Source organism: Myxine glutinosa, chromosome 1, assembly GCF_964187855.1.
Source record: "Myxine glutinosa chromosome 1, kmMyxGlut1.1, whole genome shotgun sequence".
Lineage (NCBI taxonomy): Eukaryota > Metazoa > Chordata > Myxini > Myxiniformes > Myxinidae > Myxine > Myxine glutinosa.
Window position 1 is genome coordinate 345,431,791 of NC_136261.1, and position 20,536 is coordinate 345,452,326.

General features: G+C 46.7%; 1 protein-coding gene across 2 annotated transcripts in view; it reads right to left on the minus strand.

Annotated features, from left to right (window-relative positions):
* CHD1L (chromodomain helicase DNA binding protein 1 like) overlaps positions 1-20,536 on the minus strand; it is a 155,189-nt gene that overhangs the window by 101,243 nt on the left and 33,410 nt on the right. For both annotated transcript variants that reach the window (XM_068098272.2, XM_078769862.1), the window contains exons 5-8: positions 13,797-13,828; positions 9,266-9,347; positions 8,896-9,058; positions 8,532-8,687 (exon numbers count right to left, since the gene is read on the minus strand). In XM_068098272.2, coding sequence (XP_067954373.2) covers positions 8,532-8,687; positions 8,896-9,058; positions 9,266-9,347; positions 13,797-13,828 — 433 coding nt within the window. The remainder of the gene's footprint in view (positions 1-8,531; positions 8,688-8,895; positions 9,059-9,265; positions 9,348-13,796; positions 13,829-20,536) is intronic.

The window sequence follows — 20,536 nt, forward strand, 5'->3', positions numbered from 1 at the left end:
GCGGATGACATTGCCGAGCCTCGTGGCCAAACTTGGCGTGGAACCAGCACCAGGTGGTGGAGCTGGAGGAGCGTGGCTGGCTCCGCCAGGCCGGTGGAGTTGGCGGGTTTCCCCGCGGTGGCGGTTACGAGGTGCGTATCAGCATGCTGCGTATGCTGTATAAGCTGATGCTGTGGAACAGCAGCATCAGCAGCATTAGCAGCATCAGCCACGAGGGCCGTGACGGCCACGCCGACTCTCGCCCGCGTGTCCGAAGCGGCGAAGTACTTGTCCGCCTCGGCCGCCAATGCTCGGGGTTCCGTTAGCCCAGTCCCGGCCAACGCGAGGCGAACCTGCGCTGGAAGTTGGCGACGGAAAAGCGCCCAGAATAGAGAACCGGGGGCTTCGTCGCCCAACAGTGACAGCATATGGTCCATTCTGACCGACGGGCGCGTGTCGCTGAGCTCGGGGAGATCCAGGAGGCGGTCGGCCCGTGCGTCGTCCGTGAGGCCGAACGTGGCTAGGAGTAGCCGCTTGAGTGCCTCGTACTTGTGGCCGTCCGGTGGGTGGCGAAGGACGGACACAACTCGAGCGGCCGTGCCGGGCCCGAGGGAGGCGACGACGTGGCAGTAGCGCATGTCGTCGTTGGTGAGGCGCCGAAGCTGAAATTGGGCTTCGGCTTGAACGAACCAGACTTCGGCCTGAGCCTCCCAAAATTCGGGAAGTTTAATCGCCATTGCCTTGTCGTTGGCCATTGCAATGGCGTCGTGTTCGGAAGGATCGCTACGGCAGATCCAACGTCGAGGTCACCATATAAAGCGCGATGCTGCGCACGCTAATGCTTACGCAAAGAGCAAGCGGACAACGCGGTTCATAAAAGACTCTTTATTCAAAGTACTCAAACTGCAGCACTAAGCTGCTCAGGGCTGCGCGCTCCGCGTATATCGTGAGGCCACGCCTCTCTCCCTGGCGTGGCCCATCCCCACTTGGTGTGCGGGGTGATGTCACCGCGTCAGTGCTTTCGTGTCCGCCACAACATCTTCAAAGTGCCAGGTTTGCCAGGTTTGCTGCAATTGCCAACTGCATTTGGGCGGTTTTCTTCATTCGCCATTGCTGCCCTTTGGCTGGGGCTGGCTCGAATCACCCCAAAACCACCATTAGCCACGAGGTAAGGTCGGGGAAGAAAGGCGTGTCTCCACCTCGTCATAGAGGGGAGGAGTGAACCATACCCTTGCCGACCAACCCAGAACGAGGGGTTGGCTTTCGAGGGCGGAGAGAGAACGTTTGGGGGAGGTTCGCAAAAGGGTCAAGGGTGGGGCTTATATAACCCGCGGGAGACGCCCCCAGAAGAGTGGAGGAGGGAGGAGATCAGATCACAGACAAGCCTGAAGAGAGTCCTGCGAGTTTGTGAGAGAGGGAGAGAGAACCCATCACGCCAGACCCCCCACCAGCAGCGTTGGCTCCACCAGGCAGCTCCGACCCGTTACCCCGCGCACACCACAGGATCGGTGGCATCGGCGGCCATCGAGGTCCAGCCCGACGTCCCATGAGGGATCAAGCTCCAGCCAGCTCCGTGCCTTCCTCCCCTTCTCTGCCGTCCCAAACCATTCCAGTCCTTCCATTCCTGCCTGCAAATTCCCCATTCGTGTGAGTCCGTCTTTTGTTTGTTCTGTCCAGGGTATTAATTAAGACTTTAATAGGTAAGCTACAATTTTCACTGTGTCCTTCTGGTCCGTCCCTCTTTCTGTCTTTATTTTATTATCTTTCCTTCTTCCTTGGTTTCTTTTGGTCCTGTAAATAGTAATAAATTATATTCGTATTTCAAACCTTTTTTTTTTGTCTTCTTCTTCTTCTTCACATCCATCGTCTTTGTCTTTTCCAAATTGAATATCTGTGGCACGATTTGGCCCACGTTTAAGGAATCGGGTCTTAGTCATTGTAAAAACGGTTCGGGCCGCGGCGCCATCCGCTCGGCAAATTAACATCTTATCCGCAGTCCGTAACAATTGGTGCCTGGGAGTGAGATTCGGACCTGAAGTGCGAATAGCGCGCTCAAAATTACGGGTGGCCCAAAATTTTGTTTTATTTAAAATCTTAAATTTGGAAATCGTGCCATGGCTAGTCAAAGCGGCGGGATGCCGGTGGGGGAAATAGAAGAGGGGTTAGGAGTAACCCAGAACCAGGGGGAAGAAATGGAGGAGAGAAATGATGATGTGGTTGAGGAGGTTTCAGGTGCACAAAATGGCGCCCTCGCGCACGTGGTATCAGACGCACAAAGTGGTAGCTCGCACGAGCGCGGGGTAGCCACGCCCGCTGCGCAAATAGGGGGAATTGATGTGCGGGACCTCGTGGCGCAGATTAATGCAGCCATACTAATGGCGAATATGGGGCTAGAGGCCAAAATCGGAGAATTGAGAAATGATACGGGGGGCCAAATGGGAGCAATGGGGGGCCAAATTGAAGCAATAACTAACGAAATGAGGGCCGATAATGAGAGACTGGCGAGGGACAGAGTCGCATATGAAGTAAGGGAAGCGGAGAGGGACAGAGACCGCGGGTTGAGCGAGCAGGTCCCAGGGGTGCACGAGGAGGTAACGCGGGTCGAGAAGCACTGGTTGGGCGAAGTGGAGGAAAGCGCGGGTACAATGACGGGTATAGAGATTGCGACCCGGGGTATGGGGCAGCCGGCGACCGCTGAGGTAGAAGAGAAAATTTTATTAAAGCCAGCGGTCGTTGTGGCGAATAAAGAAAAAGCAGTAGTGGGTATAATTAAAATTGAAGAGACGACGGAGGTAGCCCAGGAATCGGAGGAAGGAATGGAAACTGTACAAAGTCCGTGCTCACATCCTGATGCTGTGCTCATTAATCCTTATGAAGATTTGCAGGTGTTGGTGCAGCGAGGAAGAAGAACCCCGAAGGTGAGAAGGGCTGCATGTGGTGCCGGGCGATTTTGTAAGAGGGGGTTTGGCGCGAAGAGAATTGTCGCGCGATTGGGGTCAATATGGCACCCGGGCGTTTGTGAAGGGTCCCGTGTGAGTAAAAAAGGCACGCGTGTGAGAAAAAAGTGTGCGTCAAAGAGTGAGCGTGTTATAAAGTGTGGGAGTGATACCGAGTGTGAGCGAGAATGCACGTCGGGGTGTACGGAGTGTGACACAGGGAGTGAGAGCGATACGGAGTGTACGTGCGAGGGGGAGTGTGACACGGAGAGTAAGGTGGTGGTGGAACGTGTGCGAGGAAGCACACCTGAGTTGGTTGTGGCGCGGGTGTGGGAGAGCCCATCTGAGCGCGTTAGTGGGTGGATGCAAGAGTGAACGCCCATGGTGAGTGTTACGGAGGACGTAACGGAGGAGAGGTGTGGACCAAAGTGTGCGAACGGCGAGTGTGTGCAAGAAGGTGTGCGGGAGGTGTGGTGTGTAACAGGGAGTGCGGTGGTGGAATGGACGGAGTGTGTGGGATGCACTGGAGGCGCCGAGACGCCAGGTTTTGTGAGTGTGAAACGGGTCGCGTATGCAAGTGAAGCATCGACGTTGACCGGGTTAGCAGTTAGGGCGACGGATAGCGGGCGCTCGGTGCGTGGAGCCCTTTGTTGGATGCGAAGCCTCGCGCGGGGCGCCCTTTGGCTTTGTTGGATGCGAAGCCTCGCGCGGGGCGCCCTTTGGCTTTGTTGGATGCAAAGCCTCGCGCGGGACGCCCTTTGGCTTTGTTGGATGCAAAGCCTCGCGCGGGGCGCCCTTTGGCTTTGTTGGATGCGAAGCCTCGCGCGGATCGATGCTGCGTCGCCCCGCTTCGGGGCGTTGCGCACAATTCGGGCCTGACCCCGCCCCGCACGGTCGAGTCCGGGCCTTGTCGGGCGAGGCGACCGGTCCGGTTCGGTTCAAGGGCGAGTAGGAGGAAGCGGTACGGTGCCCCCTAGTGGGGGCGGGGTTCCGACCGGGCGAGATTGAGCCATCGGACCCGGGACAGCAAGGTACCGAGCCGCGATGATGCGTGGAACCTCGGCCCGAGCATGCCTCCTCCCCAGAGTCGTGAATGCCGGACGGATCCAACTGCAGGCGACCAAACCACCCAAATTCATTGCTCGGCTTTGCGAAGCCGAGTTTTAATGATGTGACGACGCACCGAGGCTCGGATAAAGCGGACTGTGATGATGATGATAGTGTTTTTGATCCGAAATTTAGAAAAGTGAATAGAATTGGCAGTAATTGGAAAATTTTTGATTGGTTGCAATTGGATGAGCCAAATTGGTAGTGGGAGATGCCCGATGTGGTGGGATGGCAACTCTGCCATCCCTCACAGCGGGGGCAAAGGAGCACTAGTTATGGGGTTTATGGCAGTGAAAACTAGCCCGGGAGGGTTAGGATATCGTGTGTAGGGACCTAGAGATTGACAATAGGTAACGGTAAGGTTTAGGTAGTGACAATGATACCTGTAGTGGGGACGCAGGTAGATTAGTTTGGATTATAATGACGAGGGAGCGCAATAAAGTAAGGGACGACTGGGAAGCGTGAGTTTCAGAGGGGAGTAGTTAGATGAGATGATGCCGTGTGTGTGAGGATCGAAAGTGTATTGAGCAGGGTATGAGTAAATGATTGTCATTGTGAGTGGTATTGAGATTGCACAGGTGTGCAACTGAACAGGTGTATAGAGCAGTGTATGACTGAGTAGTGGTGATTGCGTGTTGTGTTGACCAAATGGTCCAGGAAGGAAGGAGGGTGCAGGTGGCACCAGGTGTGATTGCACAGGTGTGCAACTACAGGTGAATGGAGAACAGGTGTATGGAATAAATGGTCTGGAGTATATGGAGTATTGGAATGGATGGTCGTGGAGTGAGTATGGTGGAAACTGTGGAGTGGAGTGGATGGTGCGAAGGTGTGGATGGGGGAAAGGAGGATGGACCCCATCACGAATACCCGGGGAGGGTAGTGTAAGAGTTAGGTAGAGGGTACAGGTAAATTGTGGTTGGATATTGGCATCTGTGGTGTGGGTAGTTGCACAGGAGTGTAGTGATGGGTGCATTAGTGTCGTGGAAATGGCTGGGCGTGTAGCCTGTTAGTGTGTGTAGTTGGTTGGGCACTCCACCACTGTGAGGATGTCGGCCAGGTGAGGCCGCAGGTGGGCTCTGGGAGCCGGTAGAGTTGTGGATGGGGCCCGAGGATCCGGAGGACGGACCCAGGTAGCCCAGTGCCAGAGGGCACCGAGGGGTGACAGAGCCAGGAGGGGCCTTCCCCAGTTAGATAGGTTAGGGTGAGGAGCTAGGTACGCTCGGGTGGCAACTACAGTGGTGGAGGTGTGCAGGTGGGTAGACCTGCTGGGAGAGCTACACGACTCAGCCCGGAAATTGTGCAAGGGCACAGGGAGTTGCATTGGGGGAGTGAGACCCCAAATTGAGGAAGCACCACAGTTTGGTCAATGGGAATTTGGTTCTTAAAACCGCATAGAGTAAGATGGCCAATGGTTTGGCAGGGAAAGACCCCGGGTAGTGTAAAGTGTGTTAATGTCATTTAGAGGATAGTTAGGATTAGGAATCTCCTCGCACCATCTACATCCACTCACCTGGGATGACGTACCTCCACACCATGCCAGGTTGTTTTGTTATTTTTATTGTGCAAATGTTTGGAATGTGAGACGCATCATGACGTGGGTGTGACATTGTGCTGTTGTTCCATCTCTCCCTCCTTATGAGGATTGATGATGAATTGGTGATGGCAAATTTTTAAGTAGTGGGAGTAAAGACGAATTTGGCATAGGGGAAATATGGGGAAGACGTGACGATAGTGACGAATTTGTAATGTGTAGATTTTGTACATATGGGGTAAGGGCAAGGGTAGAGTAGGTGACAAGGGGGGTGACGTACGGTAGGGACGAGCTTTTCTCCGCTCCGTCTCCATACGCACCTCGCCTTGCATTGCCTTGTTTGATTGATGTGTACCCTTTTGACCTTACCCCTCGCTCATCTGTCTTTCCCCCCCCCCTTTGTCTCCCACATGAGGACTGTGCGCCACTGGGCGCCGAGGGGAGCGTGCGTGAGTCCGCCATTGTGCGCCGAAACTCCCGGAACCAGCTGTCTGCATCGATGCACCACCTTATGGACCACGTCTGTGGCTGAGCACCACTTATGGACCCCATGGGTTGGGGCATGGCCCCTCTGCTGGAACCGGCCATGAAGGCCCGAGATCTTGCTGGCGGACCTTGGTCACAGGGCACCTATGCCCCACAGGTGAACCACACTAGTCGGCCCTGTGGGCCATAAATAAATAAAAACGGACACGGTTGGTGCATTTTATTTTATGTCCAAATAGGCCGCCAGCAAAGATGACAACAACTGGAAGAGAGCAATAGCCAGCAGAGGGAGCCGAAGAGCAAGACACCACCAAGGGTTTGTCGGTTTATTTTTATTATCGAACTGAGATGACTGTGCACCGATTGGTGCTTGAGGGTGTATTGGTGCGTTGTGGGTGCTTTCATGGTGCATCGATGCAGGGCAGACTGTCTTCCCCCCCAAAAGAACGATCACAGGTCCTGGGTTGCGTTTTGTAAATAAAGTAGAGTCATTGTAAATAATGTGCCCCCACCGTAAATGTATAGTTTGAAGACAATTCCGCAATTCGGTTAGCTGTGGGCGTGAGTCTGTTAGGTAGGGTGCAATGGAGCAGCGGGACATATTTATTTATGTTTTAAAACTGTCACACTCAGGGTCAGGTTAAATGTAGAGGGAACTACACCTACGTGCCACACTAAAAGTAAAGGTAAGAGGCCCGGGACGTGCCTAAGAGGAGGAGGGTGCAGTGTTGTGGATATGAGGATTGTGTTTTTCTAAATTGTTTTATTGTGGACCCTCCTTCCTCCATTAGTTGTTGTATAAAGGTCAAAGGTCGTGCCCGTAGTTATTTCACAAGCACCCACGTAGCCAATAATAGATTTCCTCCTTGTTGACAGTTATTTCCTTATTCTGTGTAGTAGGGTAAGGCCTTGTCTTCCATTAATTTGACACTCCATTGCACCGCATTAAATAAGGTAGATCCCTCCGACATGGCATCTTCAAAGTGCCAGGTTTGCCAGGTTTGCTGCAATTGCCAACTGCATTTGGGCGGTTTTCTTCATTCGCCATTGCTGCCCTTTGGCTGGGGCTAGCTCGAATCGCCCCAAAACCACCATTAGCCACGAGGTAAGGTCGGGGAAGAAAGGCGTGTCTCCACCTCGTCATAGAGGGGAGGAGTGAACCAGCCCTTGCCGACCAACCCAGAACGAGGGGTTGGCTTTAGAGGGCGGAGAGAGAACGTTTGGGGGAGGTTCGCAAAAGGGTCAAGGGTGGGGCTTGTATAACCCACGGGAGACGCCCCCAGAAGAGTGGAGGAGGGAGGAGATCAGATCACAGACAAGCCTGAAGAGAGTCATGCGAGTTTGTGAGAGAGGGAGAGAGAACCCGTCACGCCAGACCCCCACCAGCAGCGTTGGCTCCACCAGGCAGCTCCGACCCGTTACCCCGCGCACACCACAGGATCGGTGGCATCGGCGGCCATCGAGGTCCAGCCTGACGTCCCGTGAGGGATCAAGCTCCAGCCAGCTCCGTGCCTTCCTCCCCTTCTCTGCCGTCCCAAACCATTCCAGTCCTTCCATTCCTGCCTGCAAATTCCCCATTCGTGTGAGTCCGTCTTTTGTTTGTTCTGTCCAGGGTATTAATTAAGACTGTAATAGGTAAGCTAGAATTTTCACTGTGTCCTTCTGGTCCGTCCCTCTTTCTGTCTTTATTTTATTATCTTTCCTTCTTCCTTGGTTTCTTTTGGTCCTGTAAATAGTAATAAATTATATTCGTATTTCAAACCTTTTTTTTTGTCTTCTTCTTCTTCTTCACATCCGTCGTCTTTGTCTTTTCCAAATTAAATATCTGTGGCACGATTTGGCCCACGTTTAAGGAATCGGGTCTTAGTCATTGTAAAAACTGTTCGGGCCGCGGCGCCATCCGCTCGGCAAATTAACATCTTATCCGCGGTCCGTAACAGTATGTTATAGGTCTATAACTTGAGAACGGCTGGAGTTATCTAATTCAAACTTGGTACTGATATGTATAATGATGTAAAGATTAAATGATTAGATTTTCGGGTCAATAGGTCAAAGGTCAAAGTCTGTAATAGGTCTATAACTCGAGAAGGCTGAAGTGATCCAATTCAAACTTGGTACAGATATGAATAATGATGTAAAGATTAACCGATTAGATTTTGGGGTCCCGAGGTACAAGGCCAAAGGTCAGAGGTCATATCAGATTAAAATGTGATAACTTAAGAACAGCTGAATGGATTTAAATAAATCTTGGTACAAGTATTATAATGATGTAATAATGTGGGCGGAGGCATATCGGTCGACATCGTGACATCGAAGAGTGTCGTTCTAGTTCCTTTTAAATTTGTATATGCCAAACTTACAGCCTTCACTTCACGTGTTCTTCTCTTTGTAATTTATAGAGAGCTTTTCTCTTTTTTCCACTTTCTCCTTTTCTGTCTTTTTCCATCTATTTCTATCTCACCACCGCTGATCAATCATCCACTTTCGCTCACCCATATCTCGTGCCAGAATTGCTCGGTAGCAGCGCGTTTGCAGAGCCGACAGTCCATGGAACAACACGACCTCTGACCTTGGGGGGAGTTCACCTGCGACATCAGCTTTCACTCTGCGCAGAAGATATGGCTGGAGGGAGGAACGAAGTGCTTCAGCTGCAGGGTAATTTGGTGGAAAAAGGGGGTAATGAAAAAAGAATAGGAAATGAAAAGTGTTATCCTGTGGCAATGGTACTCACTATTTACACATTACTCCATGCATGCGTCATCATATGAGCAAAATTAAGTGAAAGGTAGTGAAGAATGAAACAGAAAGAATCAAATGTATGAAATGATACCGCCTTCTCCCCTCCTAACCCCTTACCATGGTCAGGTTGGGTGTCCACCATGCTGTGCTGCTGGCAGAAAACCGAAAGATCTGCAGGGGGATAAGCCAGTGGTGCCACAAAGGACAACAAAGAGTGGAGCTCATTGAGAGAGTTCTGAACAGGAGTGCCAGTAAGGAGGAGACGAGAAGCACACGGTACCTGGTAATGAGAAAAAAACAATTTAGTGAATAATAGTCAAAAAAACATGTCTGCATTCAGGCAGCAGCAGTTGTTTTTTTCTCAAAAGTCAGTGATACAATTACAAGTATCGTATCAACCCAATGAAATTCTCTCCACAAGTCATCATTCAATTCCATCATTAACGAGACGCGTTCTCAGAAAGGGTTAAAAAGAATTGAGAGAAACCTCAAGAAGAGCTTCCCGTAACAATGAAGTCACATTCTTCAGCCGATGACCCTCATCCACCACCAAAAGACCCCAAGAATACCTGGTAAATGTGACAAAGACGAATGTGCCATCTCAGAAAAAAAAGAATGCAAATGCTGTAAAAACCAGTAGGATAAATTTTTCAGCATTTCATCAGCATGACAATTTGGCAAAACAACGTATCCTAATTTTAGGAAAACTTTGGCTCTCCATATTTTCAACAGTCTCCTTTTTCTTTCTCAATATTCCCACGTTCCACTTCCAATTCTGATTCATATTTATCAATCCCTCTATCGTAGGGGGGGGGGGGGGCAAAAGTTTCAATGTTACGATTTTTAAATGCAGCACTCACCCAAAACGTTCCATATAATGAGAAAACAATTCAGAGAAAAAAAATCAGCTCGATCAAAAAATATTTTAGAGGTCGCTACCGAGTGTTCAGGGGGTCAATGGGTTGGGATTGACTGGCGTGGTGGGGAGAATTGAGCCTCTCCCTATCCATGAAATGGCCCATATAGTCAGCGTCTCTTATAGTCTCTCCTAACTAAACTCCTACTGCCAAGCTTCTCCTGAAGCTTTTCCTACTGTGCTTCAGCCTTGGATGGCAGCCTAACTAGGAGAAGAACAACCGATTTAAAATATCCAGCTATGGGTTAAATAACCTGGCACCAAGCAGCAGAGATGCCTCGAGGCACTCATTGGTGGATGAATTCCTTTCGGGATCAACAGCCATGTCTGACATAGATGGAGGCACATTATGCAACTTCATGAAGAACTGGCTCTATCTACTGTGCTTCAGGTTTCCCCTGTCCCAGGGCAATGAAGTATTAAGGGTCAAGCCCCCACACTGTATTATAATGGCAAATATTTAAGGCACCAAGGTTAGAGTCTCCAGCAAACCCCTTCTCGGGGAGGTGATAGGCTGAGGTGCATCCATGGCTCCAACAATTCCTGATCTTCGACATACTATATGTATTGCCACATGGAACATATTATCATTAGCTCAATTAGGATATCCGGAAGCCATTGTGTGTGAAATGACAAGACTCTGAATATCAACAGCGGGCTTGTCCGAAGAATAGCTGGCAGTGGACAGTAGAAAGTGGGTAACTACACCCTCATCCATTCAGGAAAGTCACAGCACACCCATGGAGTAGTCCTACTACTGGCAACTGATACGAGCCGCTCATTGATGTCATGGCTCCCTGTTTCAGGCTGCCTCCTTGTAACTCGCCTAGAGTATCGGCATGGTGCCCTTTCTCTGATTGTGGCATATGCCCCTACCGAGGTCTCTGTAAGTTCAGAGAACGACATATTCTATGAGCAATTGGAGTCTCTTGCAGCATCGGTCTCCCCCCATGACCAACTTTTGATTATCGGTGTCCTGAATGCATCCTCTGGCACATACAGGATACGAAAGTGTTATCGGGAACTGCGGATCTGGCTATATGAATGACAACTCTCTTCGTATTATTTCCCTCTGCTCCTCCCATAAGCTATCCATTGGTTATTGGCTCAAAAGGAGACATACACAGATTCACCTGGATCTCTAATGATGCTTGTACCCGTAAATAACTTGATCATTTATTATCTCGAGATCATTCAATTATTAAATCATATCGGGTCTTCAGAGGCACCAAAGCTCTAGCAAATACTGACCACAGACTAGTTGTGGCTGATATCTGCCTTACACTCTGTATACCAACATTCATTCATCGAGATACTGCAGCCCTGATGTGTGTAATCAAATTGGCATAGCTGGCTCTGTCATGGGGCAACTAGATGCTGTCTGGAAACAGCATCGTCTTAGTTTACAATCAAAGTTCCATATTTACAGAACATGCATCCTTCCTGTTCTGCTCTATGGTTGTGAGACCTGGACCGTTTTGAAAAAGGACCAATACATCATACAACCCTTCCATATACGATGTCAACACCACATCCTTGGGGTTCGATGGTATGACCGAGTCTCAAACAAGACCATTAGTGAGATCACTAGACTCAGCTCGATCACACTCGATATTGCAAGGAGAAGCTATTCCCCATTTGGAAACACCCGCTGCTTAAGTGAACATGTACCGGCTCATATCTCCCTGGAATTTGCCACGAATCTTTACCATGCTCACCGACCCAATCCAACCTGGTGCCGGCCTCGAGGACACCCAAGACTCTCTTAGTTACACCAGAGTGCCAATGAGATTGACCTTAGCCCACGTGAATGTTGGCAGAAGGTGGAAGACCAACAGTTATGGGGGTCACTACATCCCTTAGTGAGGAATGCAGATTAGTAGTAGTAGTAGCAGCAGTAGTAGTACCCTGTGTTGATGTTTCACCTTAACATGCCTATAATATAGGCCCTCTATGTAGTATATGCAGATGGTTCTATCTAGAGTCCCTGTATAAAGAGAGTTGCGCCATGCGCTGACCCGAGATTTCTGGTCACGTGATTTCGTGGCGCCATTTTGTGTCTAACTTCACCGTGCGTGAACGTCAGCTTGGTACGGAATGTTGTTTATTGCCAAACAAAATGACTGGTTGTTCTGCTTTTGGTTGTTCAAACCAATCTGGGAAATATAAGATGTATAGATTTCCAAGTGATAAAGTCAGAAATATGGAAAAGAAATATGTCAGAATAATAATAAAAATAATAAAGTCAGAAATATATATATATAAAAATATATAAATATATATAAATATATATAAATATAAATATAAATATAAATATATAAATATAAATATATATTATATAAAATAATATATTATAAAATATATTATATTTATATTATATATATTATATATATTATTATAATATATATAATATATATATATTATATATATTATATATATTATTATATATATATTATTATATATATAATAATATATATATTATTATTATATAATATATATATATATATATATAATATATAATATAATAATATATATATAATATTAATATATATATATATATAATATATAATTATATAATAATATATTATATATATATATATATATATAATATATATAATTATATATATTATTATATATATATAATATATATTATTATATATATATATATAATATATATATATTATATATATTATATATATTATTATATATATTATATATATATATATATATTATATATATATTATATATATTAAAATAATATTATATTATATAAAATATATATAAAATATTATATAATTTTATAAAATATATAAAAAATATAAATATATATAAAAAATATATATAAATATAAAAATATATAAAAATAATAAAATAAAAATTATAAATAATAAAAAAATAACAAAATAATAAAAAGTCAGATATATGGCAATACCACGTACAGAATTTGTTTTAAGTGTGTTAGACTATATGTCGGCTGGAAGTCCTACACCGGAATTGCTCTCGGCACCCTTTAAAAAATATTGGATATGCCCACACTCCTTTCAAAAAGTTATTAAAATTCAGAGAACGACAGCATTGGTTTGTCTTACTTATAATGTTAGCTCTTATATGCAGTGTTGGCTTGTAATATGCATTGCCATACCACTTTTAATATCACCACACAGCTCTTTTTCACAGCAATAGCTGAGTTTTTGACAAAACAAATATCACCTGTATGTAATAATAAGACTAAATATGTGTAGTAAATTTTTTTTAGCAGGTTTAGAATATATCACCCCATATCGTGAATGTACATGTATATCTAATCCAACACATTTAGACACAAAATGGCGTCCAAATTTGAGTTGACACAACTCTCTATATACAGGGACTCTAGTTCTATCTATTTAAATCTATATCATGTTCTCTTTCTCGTCCCCAGATTCTGATTTACTGTTGCTCCTGGTGCTGCTGATTAAGCAATAAGCATTAAGCATGGACACAAGGAGTGCTACTGATGTCTGGCTGTTCGGTCTACGGCTGGAATAACTCAGGGGAGCTAAGCTCCCTAGTAAGAGAGAGAGGTCATGGCCTTCTTTTTTTGGCTGTAGAAGGAGAGCAAATCAGAACCTGAGGATGAGAAAGAGAACAAGATATACGGTAGATTTAAATATATAGACCCATCTGCATAAACTACATATTGGGCCTATATTATAGGCATATGAGTAACGGTGAAACTTCAACCCTCAGTCACGACCTCTAAATACTCTTCGATCGAGCTGATTTTTTTTTTTTTACTGAATTTTTTTCTCCTTATATGGACGTTTTGGGGAGGGTGCCGCATTTAAAAATCGGAACAGAGACTGTTTAACCTTGACAAATATCCTTCAAAATACACCTTCCATGGGTTAAATGAAATGTAAATTAACTTGCTTCTTTGTTATATGAAATCGTCAAAATAAATGCTTTGGAGGCCTCCAAAAGGATTTCTTACAAAGCCCAATAAGCTTGTACAGTATGAAAGTAGTTTCAGACCTTTAAGGGTTTAAAGCATAGAATAGTCAATTCCATCAATATCAGGGTTATTATTTATTAACCATAATAATCATCATCCACTGCTCACCTTTTAAAGAATGATGCATCTCGCAGGCAAAGCTAAGAAACAAAGCATGAAAAAAAAAAACATTAGGCTGCAATGCATATATTTTTTATCATATCTAAATACTGTCGGACCCCGACATTCATGGAGGATTGGTTCCTGGAATATGCCCACGAATATCGGGTTATTGTTTCAATGGAAAAAGGGGGGATAGACTCCCGGCAGTTCCTGATTCATATGGGAAAAAAATTATTAACATTTTAAAATAAAAATAAATAAATTCGACTGCAAATGCACATGATTACATCGCGCAGCACATCACTCATAGCCGCACCAGCATCCTCCTGCCCAGACCCGCATCACCCGTGATAGCGCCACTCACCCAAGCCAGATACACGTACATACATAATCACATTTTTACAAATGAGAGGTTCACGTAAAGGCGTGTTCTTCTGTGAGTTGTCCTCCATCCATACGTTGGGAGCCTTCTCCACCCTTTTTCTATGTGGACGTCCCGGACCTGGGTGACCACTTTGGTGCTCAGTACAGCGCTCGCCGGAACACTTTCTCGGATCAACTTCTCGTCCTTCCGTATGTAGCGAGCAGTGGATTAGTTTACTCCATACACAGTCTGCATACAGAGGCCACAATCTCTCCTCTCGAAAGCCGGTCCAGCAGCTCCAATTTATTGCTCAGGCTCAGCAATTTTATTCTGCCTCTAGGCTGTCTTTTTCAGTCAGATCTGTCTCTTGACTGCCACTGGTAACATGTAACCCAGTGCTACCTGCTGCATGGTCGTGTAGTCAGCGACTAAACCGAATACCCTCACTGGCTTTCCAGTGGGGAGAGTGACTGTGACATCCTGCAGGACTAAAAACAATAGCTGTGAAAGGGTGGTTGTGCTCCCTTAGGGAACCAATGGCCATCCAGTAAGGGCATGGTGTCTCCTAAAAAACACCCATGTGGTTGGACCAGTTCTTCAAGTAGTAGGTAGTAGACAGCAACCACTCAGGGTAGTACTACCATTCAGACCTAAGAGCTTTCGAGTGGTGCCCGGAACCATCTTGCACTCTCCATGTCAGGATTTCTGGTCTTACTTTCTGTCTCACTCAAACTATAGCTATCGGGCTAGCTTTAATCTCTCGTTCTTGCAAACAAACATCATACACTTTTCATCATACACTTTTCTTACTCATTTTCACTCCTCACATTTACATTATCTGTCTTTTATTTATCTTTATGCAGTTCTTTTATTTAAGGCCTGGCCTCAATGAGGACTATATAGTCTGTGAATGGAGCCATCAACATTATAAATAAATTAATTAATTAATAAATAATAATAATTAAAAATTGACGCATCTCCGGCACTGGTCTTGCGCTTGGCATGTTTGATCAATGAGAGGAACGAGCGGCAAACACAGGTCAAGTCAGCGGGACAAGAAGAATGATTGAGACCCAGGACACGTGAATTGTTGGTAGCTGCGGGAGGGATGAGTAGTCTGCCCATTGTTTGTGGGGTATGTTGACGGGTGATGATTGGCAGATACAGTGGAGCGTCTTTATAGCGCAAATGGTGGGACATGCCATGCAGCTAGGTTTATAGTGCTAATGGTGGAACAGGCCGCACAGCTCGCTTATAGCACAACTTTAAAAAATGGATTCGCTCACGAAAAACCGCGAATACGCAAAGCACAGACCCACAAATGTTGAAGCATGTCATATTTTATCCGACATAGCCCGACAGTGCAGTATTAATATAGATGGACGCTGGTATTGTACTCCTCAAAGGCAGTGGTTTGTTCGCTCATTTATGTGGCCGCATTGGCTTCCTTACAACTTGCTTGTGTACAGTGGTCCTTGCCATTTGCTAATTTTGTGTAGGTTTTCAAGCCAAAATTCATAACTATTGGCAGGTAAACACCACAATATTGGTAAACCATACAAGGCTTCATGAAAGTGGATTGGTTGTCTGAAGTGGACTGTTTCGCAAAATAAAAGTTTGCTGGTGTTTATTTTTGTTTGTGATTTTTACCGGATCTCTGACTCTTTGTACAGCTGCCACACACACATGAGCATACAAACGAATACACACAACAACACAGGGCTGTTATACGAGCCAAACACAGCCACTGAGCTTGGGAGAAGTTCCGTCACTTCCCAGGACACTCTAAGTATCAACGGCATCACAACAATGGAGCCACGTTTCTCACCGCACTCAGCGGGGCATTTCCTAAGGAGGAATTTCCTCCTCCCCATGGATGCCAACCTATGGGGATTGCCCATGTTCTTATCCCTTTAAATGCTGAATGTCAAGCAAAGAAGCAGCACATACCATTTTTAAAGTCTTTTGCATGATTATGGGGAAATATGACTAACAATGTCTTGTTTTCTTCACTACATTAAAAAAATTTGCACACACAAAACTACCCTAACATCCCATTAGACAACCAGGAAGATAATTTAATTTTTAATTTTATAGATTACCAGTGTGGATCGGCTCGTTACGCTCGCCTCACCGCATGTCGCCACAGAGGCACAGGCTTGTTTTAACTGAGGATAATGACCTGAACTCGCGAGATCACGGCGAGGTCACGTCTTTTCGAAGCTGCTCCATGCGCTCACGCTCTCGAAGCTAAGTGATCTATCACAATCGTGTTTTTGTCGAGACTGTATCTATCTTTCGGTGTGTGTACCAAAAGTGTATCTTTTGGAAAATTTTCGGTGCTAATTTTTCGTACATGTATACACAATCGTCGGTTAATGGTATCGAGTATTCTGCGGCCTAGTACACGTAGGCTTAGACTACCGTACCGTCTCCGACCTTGTGCTTTTTTCTCTCAGCGATTCGTCGAATGCGCTGAAATTATTTTCGTTCTCTGTTTCGTACCAGTCGTTCACCCCGTACCTCCTTGTTTAATATCTGTACTCACAAAAAAAAAAAAAAAAAAAACCCCAAAATAATATTTCCTTCCCCAGGTCTTATTCGTTTATTTGTTGTTCTTTTTGTTCGTTCGTTCGTTCTTCGTTCGCGATCTCGCGGCTAGAAATGTATAATCTCTCCCCTGAACAACTATTTTCTCTCATATATTATAACACCCTTTTCTTCTTTTCCTACAAAAGGATGCTTTCGTCTTGCTCACCAAATCTATTCATTCCAAAAAATATATATAATACCATCTCTTACAGTTCCTCCTTTCTACATTCCCTAAACTATCCAGAACTCCACCCCTCCTCCAGTGTCCTCAAACGTATTTTTGACTCGAAGGTCTCAAACTCATTTTGCAAAAAATGTTCGTTTCCCATGAATCGTACACTTTTCAAAATCCAATCTCACCCCTCCCCTCCAAATCCTCCCCATCACCCATCCCTTTCAAATCTCCCCCTTGCCCTTGCCCCTTGCCCCTTCTCCCCCCTTGCCAATCTCACCACACCCCACACCTCCACACCCTCCACACCCCACACACTAAACTCCCCCCACACCCCTCCCCTCCGAGACTCTCCCTCGCTCCTCCCCTCCTAGACTCCCCTCTCACCCCTCCTCCTCAAAGCATCCTCCCTGCTTCTTCCCCCTTCCAACTTTCACCTTCATCTCCCCAAACCTTCTGCCTCGCTCTTCCCCCTCCTCAAATAACACCTCACTGTGCCTCACCCAATCTCCATCAAACCTTTTGTCCGCCCCATTCTTCCCTTTCTCCAAGCTATTCTGAAATCTCTGAAATCTCTGACACACCTTCAACAGCTCTCCCTACCTCTTCCTCCTCTTCCTCCTCTTCCACATCTTACCCTACCCCTCCCCCCCCCCCCCCCCCTGTTCTGGACCCGATGCTCCCCCTTCCTCTTCATTAACGGTATGGACCTCAAACATCCGGGGCCTTCGCTCAAACTTGACTGACCTCTCCATACAGGTTGCTTCTGACAAACCAGATGTGATCTGCTTAACAGAAACTTTCCTCCTTCATGATGTCTCTGATGCCTTGGTATCTCTCCCAGGTTACTCCCTCCTCCGGTATGATAGACCTGAGCATCGTCCTGGAGGTGGGGTTGCTATCTTTATAAAAAACTCTCTTCCTCACTCACCCTCCACTGCCCTCTCTCCACCTCACCCCCAGGAATACCTTTGGCTACGGCTTCCCCTTCGCTCCCACCTTTTGTTCATATGTGTGTTGTACCGTCCACCAAACAACGATGACTCCATCTACATCTCACTGTCTGATAATATGGACCAACTTCTATCTACCCATCCCAACTCTCTCTTCCTCATATGTGGTGATTTCAATTGTCACCATGCCAGTTGGCTGGGTGTGGGTACCTCTCTCACCAGCCATGGCTCTTCAGCAAAGGACTTCTGCGACTCACTGGGACTGACACAATCTGTCAATTTCCCGACCCGGATCTCAGTCAACGGAGCATCTTCTCTTCTGGATTTGGTTATGACAAACTTCCCTGAAAATGTCTGCTGCGCTTCTTCTGCTCCAATCGGCTCATCTGATCATGTGCTTGTCAAAGTGGACATCTCTCTGACCATTCTCAGAGAGCCTCCTCAGCGTCGACGAGTCTGGCATTTCACTCAGGCCAACTGGCATGGTCTTCAAGCAGCCATCAATCATCTGGACTGGTCTCCCATCTGTACCGCCTCTGACATCAACTCATCCTGGGAATTCTTTCAAAGTAAATTGCTCTCTCTCATGCACAGATTTATACCATCTCGTCTTCAGTTGTCATACCCTTCCTCCCGTCCATGGTACACGGAATCTTGTGGTGAGGCTGTTGCCCTGAAACAACTTGCTTTCGTCTCCTGGAAAGCAAATCCAACGGAAGGAAATCTCATTTCCTTTCACAAAGCCCGAAACAAGTGTGTGTCCACCCTCAGGAGAGCCAGGAAACAATATCTCAACATTCTCAAGACCGAACTCTCTTATCTGTCTCCCTCTTCCAAATCCTGGTGGCGTCTGGTCAAATCTGTTTCTGGTGTTTGTTGCCCCTCCATCCCCTCCCTCACCTCAAACGGCTTAACGGCTGACTCCGCACGTGAAAAAGCTGAATGCCTCAACTCTTTGTTTGCCTCTAAATCTTGTGTCCCAAACCCATCCCTCTCTGTACCCACCGTACCCAGTCGTGCCCAGCTGCTCCTGGACTCTGTGTCCTTTCCTCCTGACAAGGTGGAAAAGTTTCTGTCAACCCTCGACTCTGATTCTGCAACTGGTCCTGACGGCATCAGCCCACGGGTCCTAAAATCATGTTCTTCTGCTCTTTCACTCCCTCTTTCTGTTCTCTTCACCCTCTCTTTTGCTCAAGGTCATCTGCCATCTGCTTGGAAATCAGCCAACATCACCGGTTTGCACAAAAAAGGTGCAAAAACAGATCCCAGCAACTACAGACCAATCAGCCTTCTCCCATTTATCAGCAAAGTCATGGAATCCATCATTGCTTCAGATATTAAATCTTTCCTCTTCTCCAATGGCTTGATCTCTGATCATCAATTTGGTTTCAGACCTGGTCACTCTACTCTGGACATGCTGCTTCTGCTTTCTCAACAATGGATGGAGGTCCTCAACGCCAAACAGGAAATTAGAGCTGTCTCCCTTGACATTTCACGTGCCTTCGATACGGTCTGGCACCCTGCTCTGCTCACCAAACTCTCCTCCTTTGGTATCCATGGATATCTCCACGCATGGCTGGCGGACTTCCTCTCTGGTCGTAGTCAACGTGTGGCCCTGAATGGGTTTCTCTCATCTCCTCTTCCTGTTCAGGCTGGAGTTCCCCAAGGTAGTGTTCTGGGCCCTGTGCTTTTTCTGGTCTTCATCAATGATCTCTCTGACTCTCTTGAAAATCCTCTCTATCTCTTTGCTGACGACTCTACTCTCTGTCGCTCCATTCCTCATCCCTCAGATCGGCAGTCTGCAGCCTCCTCACTCTCTGCAGACCTGGACAAAATCACAGACTGGTCAAACAAGTGGAACATGTCTTTCAATCCTGACAGATCTCACACTCTTACAATGTCTCTCCGAAAGGACCGACTGGACAACCCTCCCATCTACTTTCTCAACAATCCTCTCCAAGAAGTTCTGTCGCTCAAGCTTTTGGGTCCCACTATCTGCCATGATCTTTCTTGGGAAAACCACATTTCCAAGCTGGCCTCCAAAGCCAGTCGCCGACTGGGCATCCTCCGTCGTGCGAAGTCCTTCCTTGGCACACCTGAGCTCCTCACCACATACAAGGCTTTCATCCGCAGCTCAATGGAATACTGTTCCCCCCTCTGGGCTGGTGCTCCTGCCTCACACCTTGCTCGGCTTCACGCTGTTGAGGCCAAAGCTTTCAGAATCATTGGAATCTCCTGCGATGTAGTCAACACCGAGGGCCTTTCACTCACTCACCGCAGGCAGGTTGGTGGTCTTTCTGTCTTCTACCGACTCCTCTCCGGCCTTGCTCCCCCAGCTCTCTCTGTGCTCTGTCCCCCCAATATTCCTTCAGGTCGCACAAGATCTGCCTGCAACCCTCTTATGGTTAAACTGCCAAAGTCTAGGCTCTCTGCTCACCTTCACTCTTTCATTCCCCTTTTCTCCCGCCTCTGGAACAAACTCCCCCACTCCCTTCAATCCCACTCCTCCCTCCAGGTCTTTAAAACAGCTGTTCACCACCATCTCTTATCTTCCCCCATCGAAAACCTTGATCTTTTCTACCCCCGGTAATTCACCCCAGAGTCCTTGCAGTGTTCATATGTTTTATTCCTCTCCCACCTCCCCCCAAATCCTCCCGATGTCCCT